The 19,548-nt window shown below is 45.2% G+C and overlaps 3 protein-coding genes across 3 annotated transcripts in view; 1 reads left to right on the forward strand and 2 right to left on the reverse strand.

Annotated features, from left to right (window-relative positions):
* The window catches only part of LOC119410837 (regulator of microtubule dynamics protein 2), a 38,620-nt gene extending 26,168 nt beyond the window's left edge, over positions 1–12,452 (forward strand). Inside the window, exons 6-11 of the mRNA XM_037677762.1 lie at positions 5,466–5,541; positions 5,969–6,046; positions 8,016–8,114; positions 10,183–10,236; positions 10,316–10,396; positions 12,283–12,452. Coding sequence (XP_037533690.1) covers positions 5,466–5,541; positions 5,969–6,046; positions 8,016–8,114; positions 10,183–10,236; positions 10,316–10,396; positions 12,283–12,336 — 442 coding nt within the window. The 3' untranslated portion in view covers positions 12,337–12,452. The remainder of the gene's footprint in view (positions 1–5,465; positions 5,542–5,968; positions 6,047–8,015; positions 8,115–10,182; positions 10,237–10,315; positions 10,397–12,282) is intronic.
* LOC119421085 overlaps positions 1–19,548 on the reverse strand; it is a gene marked incomplete at its 3' end in the record, with an annotated part of 641,076 nt that overhangs the window by 378,145 nt on the left and 243,383 nt on the right.
* The window catches only part of LOC119410756 (cytochrome P450 1B1), a 4,058-nt gene continuing 1,967 nt past the window's right edge, over positions 17,458–19,548 (reverse strand). Inside the window, exon 2 of the mRNA XM_037677667.1 lies at positions 17,458–18,102. Coding sequence (XP_037533595.1) covers positions 17,484–18,102 — 619 coding nt within the window. The 3' untranslated portion in view covers positions 17,458–17,483. The remainder of the gene's footprint in view (positions 18,103–19,548) is intronic.

The raw sequence follows: 19,548 nt of genomic DNA on the forward strand, positions 1-19,548 counted from the left end.
ACAGTGGTTTGGACATGTCCAGAGGAGGGACAGTGGTTTGGACATGTTCAGAGGAGGGACAGTGGTTTGAGGCTACAACCCAAATGTCCATTAAATATTTTAAAAACGGTCCATATCTGCCTGTCTTCACTAACTGGACCCCAACGTTTACGGTTCAGTTGGATACTTTGGTTTACTTCTTTAAGTCTCTTTATTTTGTATATGTATTGTCTGATCCCTGCAGTCCATCTGAAAATAATACAAAGAAGGTTAAACAATATTTAAGAATCAATGGACGATATAAGAAGTGAACGTTTGCACCACAAGTGAAGCACAATATTTGTATAAATGTGTGTTTGGAGGCTCAGCAGGCTGAAGTGTGGGCGGTTTGATTCTTGTTTAAAGGAGCGTTTTCAGTCTTTCAGCTCCTGTAGATCCGTGGATGAAGGGCCCTGCTGATGGGACAAACGCCTGTGGATCAGGCTGGCTCTGAGTTCGGCCTCAGGAAGCCCACAGAGCGGCACCCTGATAGAAAGACATATCTCCTCATCGTGTCTTAGTCTAACTAAATCTACTCGCACACGTTGTGTCTTTCGTTGCTCCTCTGGTTTCTGTTCACGTTTTGGCCCGGAGTCCCACCTGGCACCCTGTTTTTGAATGAGCTCTTTATGTTTGGATTGAAAGCTGAAATCGATCCGTTTCCTCAAAGTGCCCAGCACTTTGAGCCTTTTGTCGTTTGCCCAGCAGAGTAGGGGATTTCATCGGGGTGTGATTAAAGATCCGGGTTAACTTTGCCCAATAAAAGTTTTTTGTTCTCCCCTGTCATGTTTAGCTGCTGCTCACGTTCTCCTCCCTTCACGACTTTTTCTGGTTTTTGTGTTAGACAGTCGGGGAGATAGTATTACAGCTGACAATAAAAACAACGGCGGGTAGAACCCTGAGGCAAGGCACACCTCTGTGCACGTTTACATCCTGCGTCCTCATCGGTCCTCGCTTCACTCCTTCACCTGTGGCTGCGCTCAGTTTCACCCAGCGACAGACGATACGTTGATCAGAAATGGCACAAACTCCTCCTGCCTCAAAACGAGGTCAAATGTTGCATAAACAAGACATCCCTTCATCTCTGGAGCTCACATGTCACCGTTACGTTGCTCTGAGTTGCTGCTCTTTCACTCACTTAACACTAAACCGCTACATGTCCAGTAATGTTGCTGCAAGTCTAAATATGTTGAGCAGTTTCTTCTACAGCTCCCACATGAGCAGCTGTGGCTGAGTGGTTAGAGCAGTGGTCCTCCAATGGGAGAGTTGGGGGTTCGATTCCACCAGCAGTCACATGTTGAAGTGTCCCTGGGCAAGACACTGAACCCCTCACTGCCTCCAATGTGTGTCCCGTCCATCTGTGTTTGAATGTGATGTAAAGTACAGATTAATCTTTGTAAAGATCTTGTAGAGTGCTGTGTGGATGTGTAGTTGAGGGCACAGATTGTTGTGAAGAGCTTTGAGTGTCTTGATAAGATGGAAATGTGCTTTATAAGTACAGCCCGGATCCAGCTTGCTGTCAGATCCGGCAGGCCTCTCGGTCCTCCTGGGCAGCAGGACTTCCCGAATGCCAGGCAGAATTCCTCATTCGAGAACCGCCGCCAGGTTGACGGGAATTCATCCGTGGTGCCTCCTTTTTAACTCATTTGGGATTTGGGGCTGTAGATTAAATATTTGAGCTTTGAGATGTTAATCAGCTGCTCCTGGATGTTAACCACCTTGTTGCCATGGTTACGCATCATAACAAATGCCCAAAAGTAAAAAGGTTTCAGTAAAAATCCATCCAGCTGCACAGCGTCTGACACCAGAGGAAGTAATCATCTAAAAAAAAAAAAAGTGATTTACATCCAGAAAAAAGTGGAATTAAAGTTTTAAAAGCAATAACTCAGAATGAAAGTAACAGAGCTGCTCCAACATGCAGCCACCCCGAGTGGCACGATTCTAAACCTATATGAGCCCAGATCAGGACCAAGGTTTCCCCCGGGTTTTACAGATAACCATAGACCAGGGCTATTCAACTGGTGGCCCGTGGGCCACTTCTGGCCTGGAGGTGACTTCGGTCCGGCCCACCAATGAGTTCATAAAAATAAAATACTTTTTTTTTTAATTATATATATATATATATATATATATATATTATTTTTTTTTTTTTTTTTTTTTTTTTTGGGGCTTTGGGTTCTGTTTATTGCATTTATGATTCAATGCAATAAAACAAACAAATTTAAAAGGTAACAGCTGATTGTAAAACTTGGTTTATTTACAGAATGACTTTAATCGCTGGATGTCCGGCCCCTGATCTGCTGGCTCTCAGAATCTGTGGCCCCCCCGAGCAGATGAAGAGCCCTGCCATAGACACTGAATGTTGCATCTTTCTGACATTCTCTGCACATATGATGATTCAAACCCAACATTTTACTGTGACTTTGATCAAACTTCTCATATATTTTTTACTTTTCCACGTCTCATTTTGATTCACCCCCGTTACCTTTTGTTTTGTGATTTATTATTGGCCTGCAGAGCCAGATCAGTCGAGCAGCTTCAAGGCCTTTATGCTGTTCAGCAATCCATTTACTCCAACCAGAAACCTCAGAGCACACGTGCAGTTTTAGATTGCATCTACCTTTAACACCACCATGTCAGATGTTGCTGCCAAGAGGTCTTTGTGTCCTCTGATCTCTCTTGCAGGAAGGTGTTAATGGCATGCTACGGTGTTTGACGGGACACCAGCAGGATTACTGCAGCCTGGCTGTGAAAAGACTTTGATCAGTTCGTTCTTACTCTGCTCAAACTGTCAGCTGACTTCAGAGCCTTGAGATGAACTTCCCCTTGTTTCCACTTTATTTGTCCATTGACTGATGTCTGTGTTGATAAGGGAGCAAGGACATGATCCTGAGGACTGCTGCCAATCATTTCTGTCTAGAGCCAGTCTAGTACTTCAGTTTTACTTGAGCATTGCCTTGTTTTCTACAGTGCTACTCTATGCTAACGCTCTGCCTGCTCTGCCTTGGTATTGTGCCTTAATTGTGGTACTTTCTTTGCACAGCAGTCACTGGCATTTCTCATCTTTCTTACCATCTTGTTAGAGCTACGTATGTAACAGTGGTATCTTCCTTTGTGTTATTGGTAGATGTACCATGTAAATACAGTTGTTCACTCACAAAGTGAACAACATGTGGTAGCTTCTGGGTACATATTGTGTTGTTGTAGTATGAGTGGCGTTGTACCAGTGACGTCTACGCAGTTGTGTTCTAAGTCCTATCATGTGAAGTGTTTCAGTAAAAGACCAACATTTTCTACTTTTCATCCGTTCTACCAACATGAAGCTGGAAGTTTGTTGTTGTTGTGGGTTTGGGTTGAACTTTGCTTGAAGGTGAGGAGAGCAAGAAGATGATGACTGAAACCACGGCTAGATGCTGACAGAAGACTGACATGTAGACATTACCACTGGCTCATGGAAGAACTGAGACAAGAAGATGCTGCTGAAGGCCACAGATGTGCTGCAGCAATGTCGCACAGAAGGACTAAACAAAACAACAGTCCGGTTACACAATGATACCGTAGCACGCACCATGCTCACACTGTAGAACGTCATCCCTTCAACCCAACGCATACAAGGAGCGGATCACAACCATGACATCATGAATGTCCCAAGGTGTAACGTTGTTACAAAATACGCTTCTTTTAAGGGACCAAGATGGGGTAGAGGTAGGACAGCTAACTTGGGACCTGAAATTTGCAGCTCGACTCCCAGCCATTTCCACATGCCGTGGTGTCTCTGAGCAAGGCACCTAATCCTCAACTGCTCCCCTGGCACTATAGCTGCCCACTGCTCCACCTGGGTGTATCTCCGGTGTGATGGGTTAAATGCAGAGAACTAATTTCATCACTGAATGGGAACATTCAATGATGACACATAGCACTTAACTCTTTTATTCTTGTTTTGTAAAAATATTTTCAAACACCAACATGAACCCAGCATGGGTGTTCAAAGAGGGTCGTTGGTGGTGACGTTGATTACGACTGATGGACAACGGAGGAAATATTCAGTGTATGAATAACAACAAATGAGACACAAACCTGGTTGCTTTTGGTTTCAAACTATGTTCTACACAATATCTAAGACATTTAGTATTCTACTGTGATCACTTTTATTTTTTAATTGGTGTGAAATAACTGGAAGACGCCAAATAATCCGTCTGATTTGTTTATTAAATGTAATATTCTTGAAAATGTGACATTTGGCTGAGATTACCGTACTTGCTGCCGTACACCTCTCACCGCCCTGTAAGTCGCATCAGTCCAAATATGTCTAATAAAGTGGAAAAATCCATAAATACATTGCTTCGCCGTTTAAGTCACATTATGTGTCAGCGCTGATGCGTCGCGTTTGTTTGCGTCACCGTAGACAACCCGGAAACGTGGGCCGGTGTTGTGCCAAAAATCGATTGGCTGCCAAATGGCAGCTGCGGGAGCGTGCACGGGAGGACTTTAACAAGAATTGAACAAGGTTAACACTAAAAACAATTATTTGTTTGCTTGAAATTATAACAAAGGTGTGTCTCAGTTGAACTTTTCCTTAATAAATGCACTTTGATGGTCGAATCAGCTGCGTTTTCTCTGAGCCGTGCGGCGAAATGCAGCTGATTGTTTGCTCCAGGAGTTCTGGAGCGAGACGAAGGTGGCTTTGTATGGCAAGCCAAGTGTCTCATTAAAAGCAACTTTTACCTATTAATGTGACACTTGGCTTGCCATATTACTCGAGCACCCTCTAATGGCTGAAAATGGTAGTGTTCAATGTCAGAATGAATGAAATTGTCAGATTTCAGCCAAAATCAGGTTATAAATATGGGAAAAAACATAAATATGTCGCTTGGCTGTATAAGTCGCAGGACATGCCAATTTATGCAAAAAGGTGCGACTTATACAGCAAAAAATACGGTAATTGTTCTTGTAGCTTTGTGAGATGCTATCAGCCTCATTGTGGCTTCATCACGACGGCGTTGCGTCGCCCGTTATGTAACGCACGTTGTGTTGTCTGAAGGCTTGGATTGGCTCCAAACCAACCAGTTTATGTAAGGTTCTGTTCCAAACAGCCACGCTTCTTCAACCTGGAGATAACGGAACATTTTTCATAGGTCTGATCTGAAGTGGAAGAGCCGATAAACACCTTTGTTTCACTTTGGCTTCAACTGAAGCGTCGCCTTCCTGCATGAGATGCTCCTCTGAGCTTTCAAAAGCCGTTTTCTTTCGTTGCTAGAAAGTGACAAGAAGGCGTTTTATATTCGCTCGAGCACCAAACAATGCCTTCAGCTAGAGTTATCGTGCACATCTATTTATTTGAGCACACTCCGTTTTCTTTGAAACTCTTCGTCTTCTCAGACATTTTGTCCCGGGGAGGATTTCACTGGCACAAACGTTGACTTTGGGGTTTTATTCTGGTTTTCCAGGTATGCCATTATGTGTGGAATTATGGCAGATTATGACACGATACAAAACAAGATAAAGAACGGGTACATCTTTAAGGTAAGGCACAACTTGTGTAATTTGATGGGGGGGGGGGTGGGTTTGGCTCCTCGTATCATTTAAGTTGGGAAGCCCCTCCTTCTGACAACCAGTTACATAAGACGTGTGTGGAACAACGGCACGTAGCGCTTTATCTTCTGTCAGCAGCTTCCACAAACACCGTGAGCTTTCAGAACTCTTGACAGGTGAAGGAACAGTAGTTGGTGTTGGAGAGGGAATAAAACAACTCATCAAAGAGAAGGAGGGAGGTCTGTGGGAGGTCTGTGGGAGCCGGGGAGCGTTCAGGGTGCTTCGGCAGGATCGCGTGTGGGAGAGGTGTTTGTGAAATACTTGTGGGTTGGTGAAGCAGGACAGATCAGGTCAGAACAGAAAGAAACAGCAGCTGTGTCATGAATCAACACTGAAGCGCTTCTGTCTCCTCTCCCAGGATCATCTGGATAAAGCCATCGAGCTGAAGCCGCAGGACCCCCTGTCCTACTACCTGCTGGGCCGCTGGTGCTACGCTGTACGTGAACCCCCCTCACCCTCATCCACTTATCTGTCACAAAGATAATGCACAAGTTTACTAAATCTAAGTCCCTCAATGAGCATTGAAAACATTTTCCCTCAGACCACGTTCAGAGGTCGTCTGGACTCTTGTCAGCATGAACCGGGCTGTAGGACCTCCTGATCTGAACCCCACACAAGCAGGAGTTACTTTGGAACCTTAAACAGATATTATTAGGACCGTTCTGAAAATTAGGAGGGTTTTTTTTACGAAAAGTTTATATGAACCATTCATCACAATCCTCTATTCAGTGGTTCCCAACTCTGATCCTTGAGGAACACCATCCTTCATGTTTTCGTTGTTTCCCTGCTTTGACACACCTGATTTGAATGGATTTGTGATTAACAGGCTTCTGCAGAACTTGTGGAAGTAATTAAATCCCTGAATCAGTTGTGTTGGAGCAGAGAAACAAATAAAACATGCAGGATGGTGTTCCTCAAGGACCAGGCCTGGGAACCACTGTGTTATCTTGATTTTAATAGTCAAGTGGAGTAAAAGACGTATGAGTGAGTTTCCATCTGCAACTGGGTACTAGACTTTTTAACAAACAGACCACAGTTAGTGAGGATCCACAACCTCTCCTCCTCCACCATAACCCTCAGCACTGGCTCTCCTCAGGGATGTGTGTTGAGCCCCCTCCTGTTTACTCTGCTCACATATGATTGTGCAGCTACCCATCCAGGCTGTCACATTGTAAAGTTTGCAGATGATACAGCGGTGGTGGGATGCATCACAAACAATGATGAGTCCAGCTACAGGCAGGAGGTGGAACACCTGGAGAGCTGGTGCAGAGAGAATAACCTTCACATCAATGTGAAGAAGACAAAGGAGATGATTGTGGACTTCAGAAGGAACAAAAACATTTACACCCCCCTGAACATAAGAGGATCTGTGGTGGAAGTGGTCTCCAGCTACAAGTACTTGGGTGTACACATGGATGACAACCTCAGCTGGAGCAACAACACCACCAGCCTGATCAAGAAAGCTCATCAGAGACTCTACTTCCTCAGACGGCTGAGGCGAGCTGGTCTGGGAAGCTCAGTCCTCACCTCCTTCTACAGGTGTGCAGTGGAGAGCATCCTGTGCTCGAGCATCAATGTGTGGCATGGAGGCTGCACAGCTGCAGAAAGAAAAGCTTTGCAGAGAGTGGTGAAGGCTGCACAGAAATCTGTTGGAGTCAGTCTCCCCACCATCACAGACATCTACACCTCCAGATGCAGGAAGAGGGCCACCTGCATCATGAAGGACCCCACCCACCCAGCACACACACTTTTTGCCCCACTCCCCTCAGGAAGGAGGTTAAGGAGCATTAAGTGTAGAACCACTAGACTGAGGAACAGCTTCTACCCTGAGGCTGTTAGACTCATGAATCTCTAACTAGAATAATCACTGTGAAAAACCATATCATGTTGCTGCTGATCTGTTTCATGTTGCTGCTGATCTGTTTCAATGTTGATGTGTTCATGCGTGCACATCTGCTCACAGACTCATGTTCATGTTTGTGGTGATGTTCAATGTTTTATGTTATGAGTGCTTAGTGTATATTTAGTTGATGTTTTTCTTAGTTCATATCTTAGATGTTATTACTGTTTTTCTTATACATTTTATTGTTGGATGTAACTGGGACCCTGTGTACATAATTTCGCTCCACCACATGTACCACATGAGGTGCGAATGACAATAAAGAAACTCTGACTCTGACTTTAGTTTAATGTTTGTTCTGATTGTTTGGGGTCACTTTATCTATAACTCTGTCAGTCAAACAGCCTGAGTCTAATTAAACACAGCGCTGATGCTCCCGGTGAAGGTCTGCCCAACGTGGAGCAGTTTGTAGATGTTCAGTGTTGCCCACCACTGCTCAGTAATGTTCTTCTTAAATGTTTTGTATTTAGTGGTCATTTACTAAACTTAACGTTTGTTTTAACAGGTTGCTCAGTTGTCGTGGATTGAGAGAAAAGTTGCTGCAACTCTGTTTGGAGAACCTCCAAGTGCCACCATTGAAGATGCTCTGAAGAATTTCCTCAAAGTACATTTTCTGTTTCTTTTTGATGAACTTGTATAATAAGCTCCTTAAGGGTCCGTGACTGAGCCGTTTCCTGGTGTCCCTGAAAAGAGAGCCTTGACGTCCTTTTCAGGGACACCAGCAAGTCATTGGTTCAGGTATGTTGACGACACCTGGGTTAAAATTAAATCTCAGGAAGTCCAACATTTTACTGACCACATCAACTCTGTGGATAAATACATCAAGTTCACACGAGAAGATGTAAAAAATGGCAGGTTGGCTTTCTTGGACTGTGAGGTCTCAGTCTCTGATAGAGGACATTTGCAAACTGAGGTGTACCGCAAACCCACCCACACAGACCAGTATTTGCAGTTTGACTCCCATCACCCTTTGGAGCACAAGTTAGGAGTCATCAGGACTCTGTACCACAGAGCAGACAGCGTCCCCACTAGCTCAGGAGCCAGGCAGAAGGAGAAATCCCACACAAGACTGGCTCTAGAGCAATGTGGATATCCTAACTGGGCCTTCCTGAAAGAAGAGAAGAAACCCAAACAGGACTCCAGTCAGCCATCAGGTGAAAAGGAGGAACCCAGACCCAGACCAGTGGTCATTCCATATGTTGAGGGAGTATCAGAGAAACTGAGACGTTTATTTTCTAAACATAACGTCCCAGTGGCTTTTAAACCCCAAAATACATTAAAGACTGGTTCATCCCAAAGATCCAGTCCCCCGGCACAAACAGAGTAATGTTGTGTATGTTGTTCAGTGTCAGGAGGTGATCAGTCTTACATCGGGAAAACTAAACAGCCACTGGCCAAAAGGATGGACCAGCACAGAAGATCAACATCATCAGGCCAGGACTCTGAGGTCTACACTCATCTCCAGGCCAGAGGTCACTCTTTCAGGGATGAAGATGTTCACATCCTGGACAGAGAGGAACGATGGTTTGAGAGAGGAGTAAAGGAGGCCATCTTTGTGAAAAGAAACCGTCCATCATTAAACAGGGGTGGAGCCTCCAGGTTCAACTGTCCCCCTCTTACAATGCTGTGATTGCTAGTATCACTCAGCCCTCTGTGAACAGTAAACAGCCATCAGGTGCTAATGATCCATTGTTAGGCTGATGGTCCTTCTTGAGCATGTGATCAGCTGGTTCTGGTTGTCAGCAGCAAACTGGTTGATCCACTCTGAGAAGGTGCTATTTAAGAGACTGTGCTGAATACAGCACCTCAGACTGAAGAAGTCTCTTGGATGAGAGATGAAATGTTTCTACATTTTTTGTTGTTTTGTTTTTAGTTTTTTTGAATGTCCAGAGGACCAGATTTAACTTTTTTAGATATTATAAATGTTGTTATATTTATTATAAATGTTATATTTATTATAACTTGTTATATTTATTATAACTGTCAATCAAGAGACACGTTTAATGGATGATGATCGGCTGATGTCTAGTTTTTAATGCCATGAGATCTACCCAGATCACCTTTGAGATTGATGAGTAGATCACCGTTGACATGTTGGGCACCCCTGCTTTAGTGAGTTTAGTGAGTGTTTTTCTAGATCTTTGAAGAGTTGACTCGTTTCTAACGGATCGGTTGTTTTAGGTATGTTGAACTTTTGAGCAGCGCTGATGAATTAAACATTTTCTGCACACCTTGTTTATCTTGTGCTGCGGTGAAATCGCCTGCGGGTCACTCCTGAGCTCAGTTTTCAGGAGTGCACAGGCCGCGTGTTTCTACACCGCTCTGATCCGTGTTCCCACATCTTGATTGTTTATATAGTGGAGAAAATACTTCTGCTCCTGGCCAGTTTTCATGTGCGTGTCTCTTCCTGGTGTCTCAGCCAGCCGTCGGATTTAACCAGCTCCTGTTACGGCACGCCGGTTGTGACATAGAGAACGGGTTCTGTTAAACTTAAATAAGTAAATCTCATAAACCCGGGCAGTGGTGGTCCACAGCCTCCAACCTGTGGCTTCTGTGGTCCAACAGTGATGTTCCAGAAAAGCAGAGATCTGGATTGTGTTATTTGTGGAGCTCCATGTCCCGTTGTTGGTCAAGTTTGTCCCTTAAACAGCTTTTTTTATCTTTTAATCCAGGTTGAAGAGCTTCATCCTGCTTACTCTAAACTCAACTATGTGTTTCTGGCCAAGGTCAGTAGTAGAACCATCAGGTTCTCCTGTCTCACTATAGACAGGTCTGCTTTGACCATCTCTGATCTTGTCTTGGCAGTGCTATAAATATCTGGGGCAGATGGAAAAGGCCAGGAGGATGTGTGAAGCAGCTGGTTCTATGAAGAACGTCTCCAAAGAGGTAAAAACTCCCCCACCCTCTGCCGTGTAGACCGATGTCACAACCCCTTCATTCTGGATGATGACCTACGACATTGACAAACCACCAAGATGGTCTTTGCAGGGGCTTGGCCAAGTCTTCAGGAGCATCTTGGAAAGTTCGCTCCTTGTTATGCGTGATTGAGCGTGATAGGGTGCAGAGCGTGCACACAACTGTTGCAAGGTGGCAGCGTATCCGACCGGTGCACACTAGCCTGGCTTGGTCATAGAGAACTTGGTGCCCTAGCCGTGCCAAGCTGGCATGGACGTGTGTCTTCTACACGCATCACTTCCTGCCACTTCTCCCGCTAGAGCTGTCATTTCTAACCCGGAGCCCCGCCCCGCCCGACCCAGATTCCGACCGGGCTGGTCCATAATAATGTGCAGGCCGGGTCGGTGTCAGTCTTTTGCGTGGCTGACGATCCAATTATATGGCAACGTAGCTTGCCATACAATCACCTGCCGCACACGGCCGTTTGACCGCGCGCTGACCAGCCTTTAAAGAGGTAACAAATTCAGTTAAGCTTCAGATGGACTAGTGCCAGCGATCCATCGCCAAATGGACGTTCAGCCACTGCACTCAGTGGACGCGCACAGCCGACAACCCAAACCCGTGAGATCACAAAATATCCGACATGTCAGAGCAGGGTATGTCAGAGCAGGGTCCGTGTGTGAATAATGCAGAATGCAGCAGAAGCAGGGATTTAATGCGCTTTGACGGCCATGAAAGGACAAACACCCCCTCTGCTCCGATCTTCTGACCCCTCAAGCCGTGTACGTCTGTTGACTGTTAGTAACTATATAAGCATTCAATGCTTAATTAAAAATGTTGGAGTGGGGGTGGGTTCGGACCTGTAATTACTGTTAATTCGTCGGATCGGGTGGTGTTCTGAAATGATGGCTACGGACTGGGGCCGAGTCGGATCTGATTTTTTGGACCCGAATGCAACTCTAGTCTTGACTCAGCGGGTTGTTTCCATACGCTGCCCCTCCTTTCAGATTACTTTTCTCAACATAACACTCTCTTCTTGTCTGTTTCTGCGTTCGTTGTAGTTTATTTTTCATCGTAGTTTATTTTTCACCGTAGTTTATTTTTCATCGTAGTTTATTTTTCACCGTAGTTTATTTTTCATCGTAGTTTATTTTGAAAGGATTGTGAAGTGGAAACTCCGGTCATGGATGAGCTCAGCTTTACTGACAGAAAACCACACTCCTCCATGTTGGACTAGTTAAAGTAAAGATCCTGGGCTAGTAGTACTAGCAGCAGCACACGTCTCTGTGCCTGAAGCCTTTTGTTCCATTAGAAGGGGGTTCCAGGTGCAGGACTCGAGGGTGTGTCAAACGTCCGAGTAGTTTCTGATGCATCAGGTTTTTTATGATGAATTATTTGACTCTGAAAGGAGCTGCAGATTGGTCTTATTTTATTTTGAGTGTTTTATAGTTGGGGTACAACGTAGAGATGGGATCATGGGAAAAACAAAAAAAATCAGTGACGATTTCAAAGAGTGCTTTAGCTGACAACGGGCCCCCCTAAAATAAAGGAGTCCTTGTTCTCGTGGCTGTCGGACCCGCTGCGTGAGGGATGAGCTCAGAAAGCCTGAACCCTCTCAGGCTGCGCCAGATGTTTCCTCCACAACGAAGCTAAACTGACGCTGAAGGTCATGACGAGGTCATGGACGAGCCGTGACGCTGGCGTCATATTAGCGTCATATTAGCGTGGTGTTCGAGCCCGTTGCTGCGTCCTCGTGCCCGGACCGCGGTGCCGTCGCGCTCGTTTCTTGGTGCGTGGCGAGGATCATCCAGCGTGAAGGGAGCTTTCAGTAAGGTCTGCGAGCCGCCTGCTTTAAACTTTGACCCTTTGACTTTTAGGATGAAGAAGCACAAAAGGAGCTGGACGTTCTGCTGCCGGCGCTCGGAGTGTGAGAACGCTGGAGGACTCGTTCAGACTTCAGTTTTAAGAGCCATGTTTTTCTGCATCAATGATGTTGTTAATCCACTCTGTGAGTGCAGCCGCACGTTGTGGCGTTGAAATCATCATGTGAAGAGCAACAAGCCACAACATCTGGAATCATTTATTTAAATTAGAGTTATTCCAACAATGATTGTTTAAAAATAGAAAACGCAGGTGTTCCTTACCTTTGTGTCAGAAGTGTTCATTAGTTATGAAGATGTCGTCTTTGTACCAGCTCACGTGTTCCAGACTTCAGCTGCCGTCGGATCAAACTAATCCTTCGGCTCCTGAAGCTGCTCAGAGCCGAGACCTGAGGTCTGATCCTGGATCCACACACAGTCCCGGGTCCGGTCCAGAATAAACCGTAAAAACTGAACTCTTCCAACGCCTTACAGCACTTAGCTCCCAGCATGCACCTGTTCTACTGTTTTAAAACGTGTTACTTGCATTAAATTTATATTTTTACATCGTAAAGTGGCGCCACTTCACATTAAAAGCCTTTTTTAAATAAGTTATGAGTTGGTGAACATTTAGAAAACGATGTTTAGGCATCCGAGCTAAAATAATCATCTTTACCCGCTTCTTCCTTTTTGGGTTGTGGGGGTCACTGGTGCCCATGTCCAGCCATCACTGAGCGAGAGGCGGGGACACCCTGGACAGGTCTCCAGTCCACCACAGAGACACCTGGACATGTCTCCAGTCTTAAAAAAGAGACACCTGGACATGTCTCCATCCACCACAGGGACACCTGGACAGGTCTCCAGTCCACCACAGGGACACCTGGACAGGTCTCCAGTCTTAAAGAGACACCTGGACATGTCTCCATCCACCACAGGGACACCTGGACAGGTCTCCAGTCCACCACAGGGACACCTGGACAAGTCTCCAGTCCACCACAGGGACACCTGGACAGGTCTCCAGTCTTAAAGAGACACCTGGACATGTCTCCAGTCCACCACAGAGACACCTGGACAGGTCTCCAGTCCACCACAGGGACACCTGGGGACAATTCAGAGTTACCAGTCAGTCTAACGTGCATGTTTCTGGTCTGTGTGAGAAAACCCACGCAGCACGGAGAGAACATGCAAACTGCACCCAGAAAGGCCCCCGGCTGGGATTTGAGTCTGCGACCTTCTTGCTGAGAGGCAGCAGCTCTACCAGCTGAACCACCGTGCTGCTCGAGCTAAAATATAAAAAGTATAGATACCTTTTTATACCAAAACTAAGAGTTTGTAGAAACGCTGGCGGTTCCTGCAGCTGTTGAGAGTTTTGAGGTTCGTTCAGAGGAACTTCAGACACAAGTTACTTTAAATTTCTCACAAAATAACCGTGAAACAAAAAACTTTTAGCTGTGTAAAGTTTTACAAACTGCCAACAAAGTTCAGGCAGGTCATCTGGACGGTTTCTTGTTTTTGTTGAGACGTTTCGTCCTTCATCCAAAGGACTTCTGTCCTTGAAGACCGAAGTCCTTTGGATGAAGGACGAAACGTCTCAACAAAAAAAGAAGCCATCCAGGTGACCTGCCTGAACTTTGTTGGACTTCTTACCTGGATCATTGAGCATGAGCTTTGATGTTTTATAAACAGCGTTTGTGAAAACGTTGGAAAAAGTATAAAAGTGTTTTAAAGTGAAAAACTTTCACCGTCATCTTTTCTCAGTTCGTTTCCAAACGTCTCCAGATCTTATGAACTTGGATCTTCGTCGCAGTTTCTCGGTTATTTGGGCCGAAACGTTCAGACGTCCCCACAGGAAGTGACCCCAGAAGTGCTACAGCCAGCTGCTGCTGCTATTTGCTCCTTATCATAAATAACAGCGTGATGAAAACTCACAGCCGGTTAAAAGTTTCTCAGATATTTTCACAAACGACGTTAATCTTGTTTGAAGGCGTCAAGGATCCACTTTGGGTTTACTTGTACAAAACCCTGCTTCAAAATGTTTGAACTGTCCCTTTAAAGGGGGGTCACTTGTTTTTACACTACAGATATATAAACATTAAATTCTGCTGTTTCAAATGTCATTTAGCTGCGGTAGAAAAACAGTTTCAGAACTTTATGAATGGATTTGATTCAATCTGAAGGATTTGATGTTTGTTTGTTTGTTTTTTATTTTATTGATTTGTGACACATTCCTGATTGTATTTATGCTCAGAAGATGAATTGTGTTTAATTGATTGTTTTTGTTTTTTCATTCCGTTTTGTGTCAAATGAATTTCAAAGAATTAAAATTTGTCGCTGAGCAGATTTTTTTAATGAATTTTGTTAATTTTATTTTATTGAAATGTTAAAATAATAAATATATATATTCCTCAAAGTTTGAAACAAACTGAAGAAGCTGCAGCGTCATGTGGACCTTCCTGAACAGCAGCCGAAATGTTCAATAAAACTTTGACTGGACTTTGTTTCGTTGTTGTTGTTGTTGTTGTTGTTACAGGATCAAACTTTTCAGTTTCTGTGAATAATTTCACTAAAGATTGTTGAAGAAGCAGAAATGATGAGAACAAAAACAGCTAAACGTGGGTAAACAGTAGCTGAAAGCTAAACCCGACAGAACTTTAGCCATATGGTAAAAAATAAAGCAGGTACAGAATTTACAGAGAATAAAATACTTTGAGGAGCTGAAGAGTTTTGTTTCTTTGAGGACAAAAACAAGTAAAGGTAAATAAATCATTAAAGTTTTAAAAAGCCATAGCTGTTATGAGCTAAAGCAGCTGAAGCTTTTGATGCCTGAAGCAGCTGAAGTAAATCAGTAAGAACTTCAACGCTGATTCAGCTGTTGTAGAAACAAAACCAGCTGAATATTTTTACATCTCAGCCTCACGGAGACGTTTCAGTGTTTTTGCAGCGTTTCTCAGCCCCATGGAAACTTCGGCTACGTCTCTTACACAACTTGGAGTTTTATCTTCATGCAGAGCTGAAGATCGATGATTAATTCAGATTCCTGTAGGATTAAGCTGAAACTTCCTCCTGCAGCTGCTTGAAACACAAAAACCCTCCAGGAGTTGTTCTTCTGCAGCTAACATTCGGCTCGTTATGCAGCTGAATTCATCCTGACCTTTTGAACCTCTGCCTGTTTTTTTTCTTTTTCCTGCCTCATCTCTTTTGGATAATCTGACATTTCTCTTGTTTTCCTTCTCATTCACAAAGATTTAGCTTGGAGCGTTGCCAGGCGGCTCTTCAGAGGCCCAGCTCGGGCTTCGGCTTGTATTAGCTGTTTTGTAAAGGAGAAAAGAACAGAGCGCTCGGTGTCAGGAATCGTCTTCTGTCTGGATTTGTCGGAGCTGCTCGGCTCCACGCCTCCTCCTCGTCAGGTACAGGATGTTCTGCAGAGATGAAACGCTGCGCCGGCTGATGGAGCTGAAACCGCCACCTGACCTGGCAACGCCACACAGTACGGCCATGTTTGTCCTCAAAAGGTAGAAAATGACACCAGAACCAGCCAGAAGAATAAAATCTGTTTATTAAAAAGTCCTGATAAAACAAACGGAAGAAGCATCGCGAGTTCACAGGAAACGCCTGAAAAACCAAAACGTTTCAACAGGAAGTCGCAGCTGGATTCTACATGTTGATTATAATAAACAGGAAAAACTAAACAACATCTTACCTGTTGCAGATAGCTCCTCGGCCCTTGATTTGGAGAACTTGCGTTTAATTCTGACAAAAATGATGAGCTAAAGGCTGGTGTGAGTTTAGCCAAGCTGCCATCACAAATTATTTAGATCATTTCACAAATCTTTGAAAAAAAGGTTAAGTGGGGAAACTTAACTTGGTGTGCACTTTAACGTGCACACAAATTGTAGCAGCAGCTGGCTGTAGCACTTCCAGCTGCATTGTTTCCATATTTCTGAGTTTATAGTTCATGAACACGCTTAATTTACCGAATCGTGGCGTCCGGATACTTCGACCAAGGATGGGTTACTTTGTGTGTTGGAAGCTGAAGAGTTTGGCATGAACCACGAAGGATCTTTTAAAGATCCAAACCGGGATCTGCTCGGATTAACGAGCCTGTCGGTGTGGTCCGAGTGGGACCAACTCCGACATAGATCATTCCTTGCTTCAGATTTAAAGTTCTGCAGCGATTCTCGCAGATGATTTCAAACATTTCCTCATCAGTCGTAAAGTTGTAAAGGTCCAGACAGTCGGTCCTACAGGGCACGGTCTTGCTCGGACTAGCCATTAGCTCTTCGGTTCTGTCAGAATTAAACTGTTTCTGCAAACCAAGGTCGTTCAAAGAGCTATCTGCAACAGGTAAGATATTGTTTATTCACAATGTTTCCACAGAACCATGTTTAAAACTGTGTTTCTCTTCAAGTGGAGGCAGAAAAACGTTCTGAGACGTGAAGGCCCGTTGGACGTCAGGCGACGTTGACGAGCGCAGACGGGACGCCGCGGGGCCACCAGGAAGTTCTAACGTTACCAAAATAAAACCCCAAAGTGCTTCGGCAGAGGGAACACTGATCCCTGCAGACTTTAACGAGACTCGTTAGCTTAGAGCAGAAATCAGGTTCCTACAAAACGAGTTGTTCGGTGCAAACTTTAAACTTTTTAAAAGGCCAAACAAATAATAAAACGGGTCAACAGAATATATTAAACTATTTAAAACATATACAGCTAAAATAATATCTGAAGCAATTTCCTGAGTAATAATTATTAAATGATACAACGAATCTGTTTTTATTAGCAGAGCTTATTCAGCTGTTTCAGACCAGGCTTCAAACTCAGCTGACAGTTTGAGGCTCGCTGTCGGTTTTATTTAAAAATGTTTGCGTAGAAGATTCATAAAGTTAATAAAGTTAATAAAGTTAATAAAGTGTCAGTTTTATGATCGTGTTTCTTGTTTTGGAGACGCAGACCTGAGAAGAGCTCGAGGTCTGCTTGGACAGTTTGGTGCAGAACCTACACGGAGGCTTCAGCAGATGTTTCCAGCTGCTGTCTCGGCACTTCCTGTTTGTCTGTGGCGGACTGCGGTTGTCCTCGACGAGTGAAAGCGGAGACGCGTCCTCGCAGGCGGCACCGTGTCTCCAGAACAACAGACGTCTCCAATCAGGTGGAACGATCATCAGCCGGTTGAGCTTCAGAGTCCAAGAATGTCTTCGGCTACAAACACGAGCTGAAGTTCTCCTTCAGCCTTCATTCGTGGGGTCTGACGACTCGCTCGCCCCCTCAGAGGACGCCCGGGCGGCGGCTGCAGCAGCGTCCAGCAGCCTCATGTCTTCGCGCAGAGACACTGCGATGGAGAAGGCGTGGGGCTTCAGGGTCAGGCCGTAGTTGTAGTCCAGACTGAGGGTTCTGGTCGGGTCCGGCGTGATGTGGCACTGGTGGCCGAGCAGAGCCGTGAAGAGGAACAGCTGCATCTTGGACAGCTCCTCGCCGATGCAGCGCCGCCTCCCCAGGGAGAAGATGAGGACGCTGCTGGTCAGGTCCTTGTTCAGGGACCCTTGGGGGTCCAGGAACCGCTCGGGGTCAAAGGTGTCTGGGTTGGACCAGATGGCCGGGTCGTGGTTGACGGACCACTGGTTGATGAAGATGACGGTGTTCTTTGGGATGGTGTAGCCCATGATGGAGGTGTCCGTGATGGTGGAGTGTGGGATGGTGAGGGGGATGAAGCTGGTGAAGCGCATCATCTCATAGATGAAGGCCATGACGTACGGCAGCTGGGGCATGTCCTCGATGGACGGGAGCCGGTTCCGGTCCACCACCTTGTCCACCTCCTGCTGGAGACGCTCCTGCATCTTAGGAAACCTGCATTCACAGGAGAGACAGGAGAACTATTACAACATCGTTCACAGGAGAGACCGGATAACTTTCACAACCTCACAAATGCTCCGCTGCCATGACAGATGGTCAAAAATAGAAATGCGTCTGACTTAGATGAGTAATAGATAGATGTATATATTTGTTCTCCTCAAACGATGGAACTCAGAAGAAACTGAGGTGTTTATTTGGGACATGAAGACTAACTGGTGCACGATGCGACGCAGTTTGAGGATTTAGTCTGGATGCATCCGGCTTCCATCTTGGTTTCCTACTGTAAGAAAAAAGTGTCTGAACTTGCATTTTTTTAGTTAGTGTGTTTTCTCACTAGTGACACCTGCTGTTCAACAGGAGAACTGCAGCAGCGCTCGCGTAAACAACAACAAACACCAGAAAGTGTGCTTCATCCTGGTGAGCTGCAGCCACTGTTCCAGAATGAGAAGTTGCTCCAGGCCTGGTTTTAGTGTATAATTTGAGCATTGGTGTCAGAAGCTGTGGATTAAGTGGTTAGAGCAGTTGTCCTCCAATGCAAGAGTTGAGGGTTTGATTCCACCAGTAGTCACATGCTGAAGTGTCCCTGGGCAAGCCACTGAACCCCTCAATGCCTCCGATGTGTGTCCCATTGGTGTAAATATGATAAAGTACTGATTAGTCTTTGTATAGAAGTAGAGTGCTGTATGGATGTGTAAACGAGGGCACAGATTCTGATTTGAGTGTCTTGACAAGTTAGAAATGTGCTATACAAGTACAGTCCATTTACCATTTGCAATCGGAGGGGGGGGGGGGGGGGATCTGCGGATCTTCCCCCAGGAAATTTTGAATAAAGTAGATGTCATTTCCTACATCTGGTGTATTTTAACAGATTAAACATCTACCTTTACCTCCATAAGAAAACACTTTTTTCAATAGTCTGACCAACAGCTCTCCTTGTGTGAATAGAGCACGCTCTGCTTCTCTCAGTGTCCTAACACCCCCCCCCCCCCCCCCCCCCCCCCCCCCCCCCCATCAAAAACTACTAGAACTAACGTAGCACTAATCTAGCGGTGCACAGTACAGATGCATTAGCTAAGATGATGATGTAGATGATGACGTAGATGATGACGGAGCGCTCCACTTCTCTCACACATCCTAAACCCCCACCCCGCCAGCACTATGTGGTGCTAAGCTAGTGCACCAAACAGTGGTGTCTCCCCCTCCTCCCCCCGTGAGTGCCCTGCCAAGGCAGATGACCTCTGGGAAACACTGCATGCTGTGAGTTGTTGTTGGTAACCAGGAAAACCTGGAGTGGACTTTTAGTGGTTTGAGTTTTCTCCTATTGATCAAGTGGAATGGATTTGTTCATGAAGAAATAGAAACAGCGCTGGGTGAACTAATATTTCATGGTAAATGTGTGTGTGTGTGTGTGTGTGTGTGGGTGTGTGGGGGGGGGGGGGG

This window comes from Nematolebias whitei, chromosome 1 (assembly GCF_014905685.2).
Source record: "Nematolebias whitei isolate Nwh7 chromosome 1, NemWhi1, whole genome shotgun sequence".
In the NCBI taxonomy this organism is placed as follows: domain Eukaryota; kingdom Metazoa; phylum Chordata; class Actinopteri; order Cyprinodontiformes; family Rivulidae; genus Nematolebias; species Nematolebias whitei.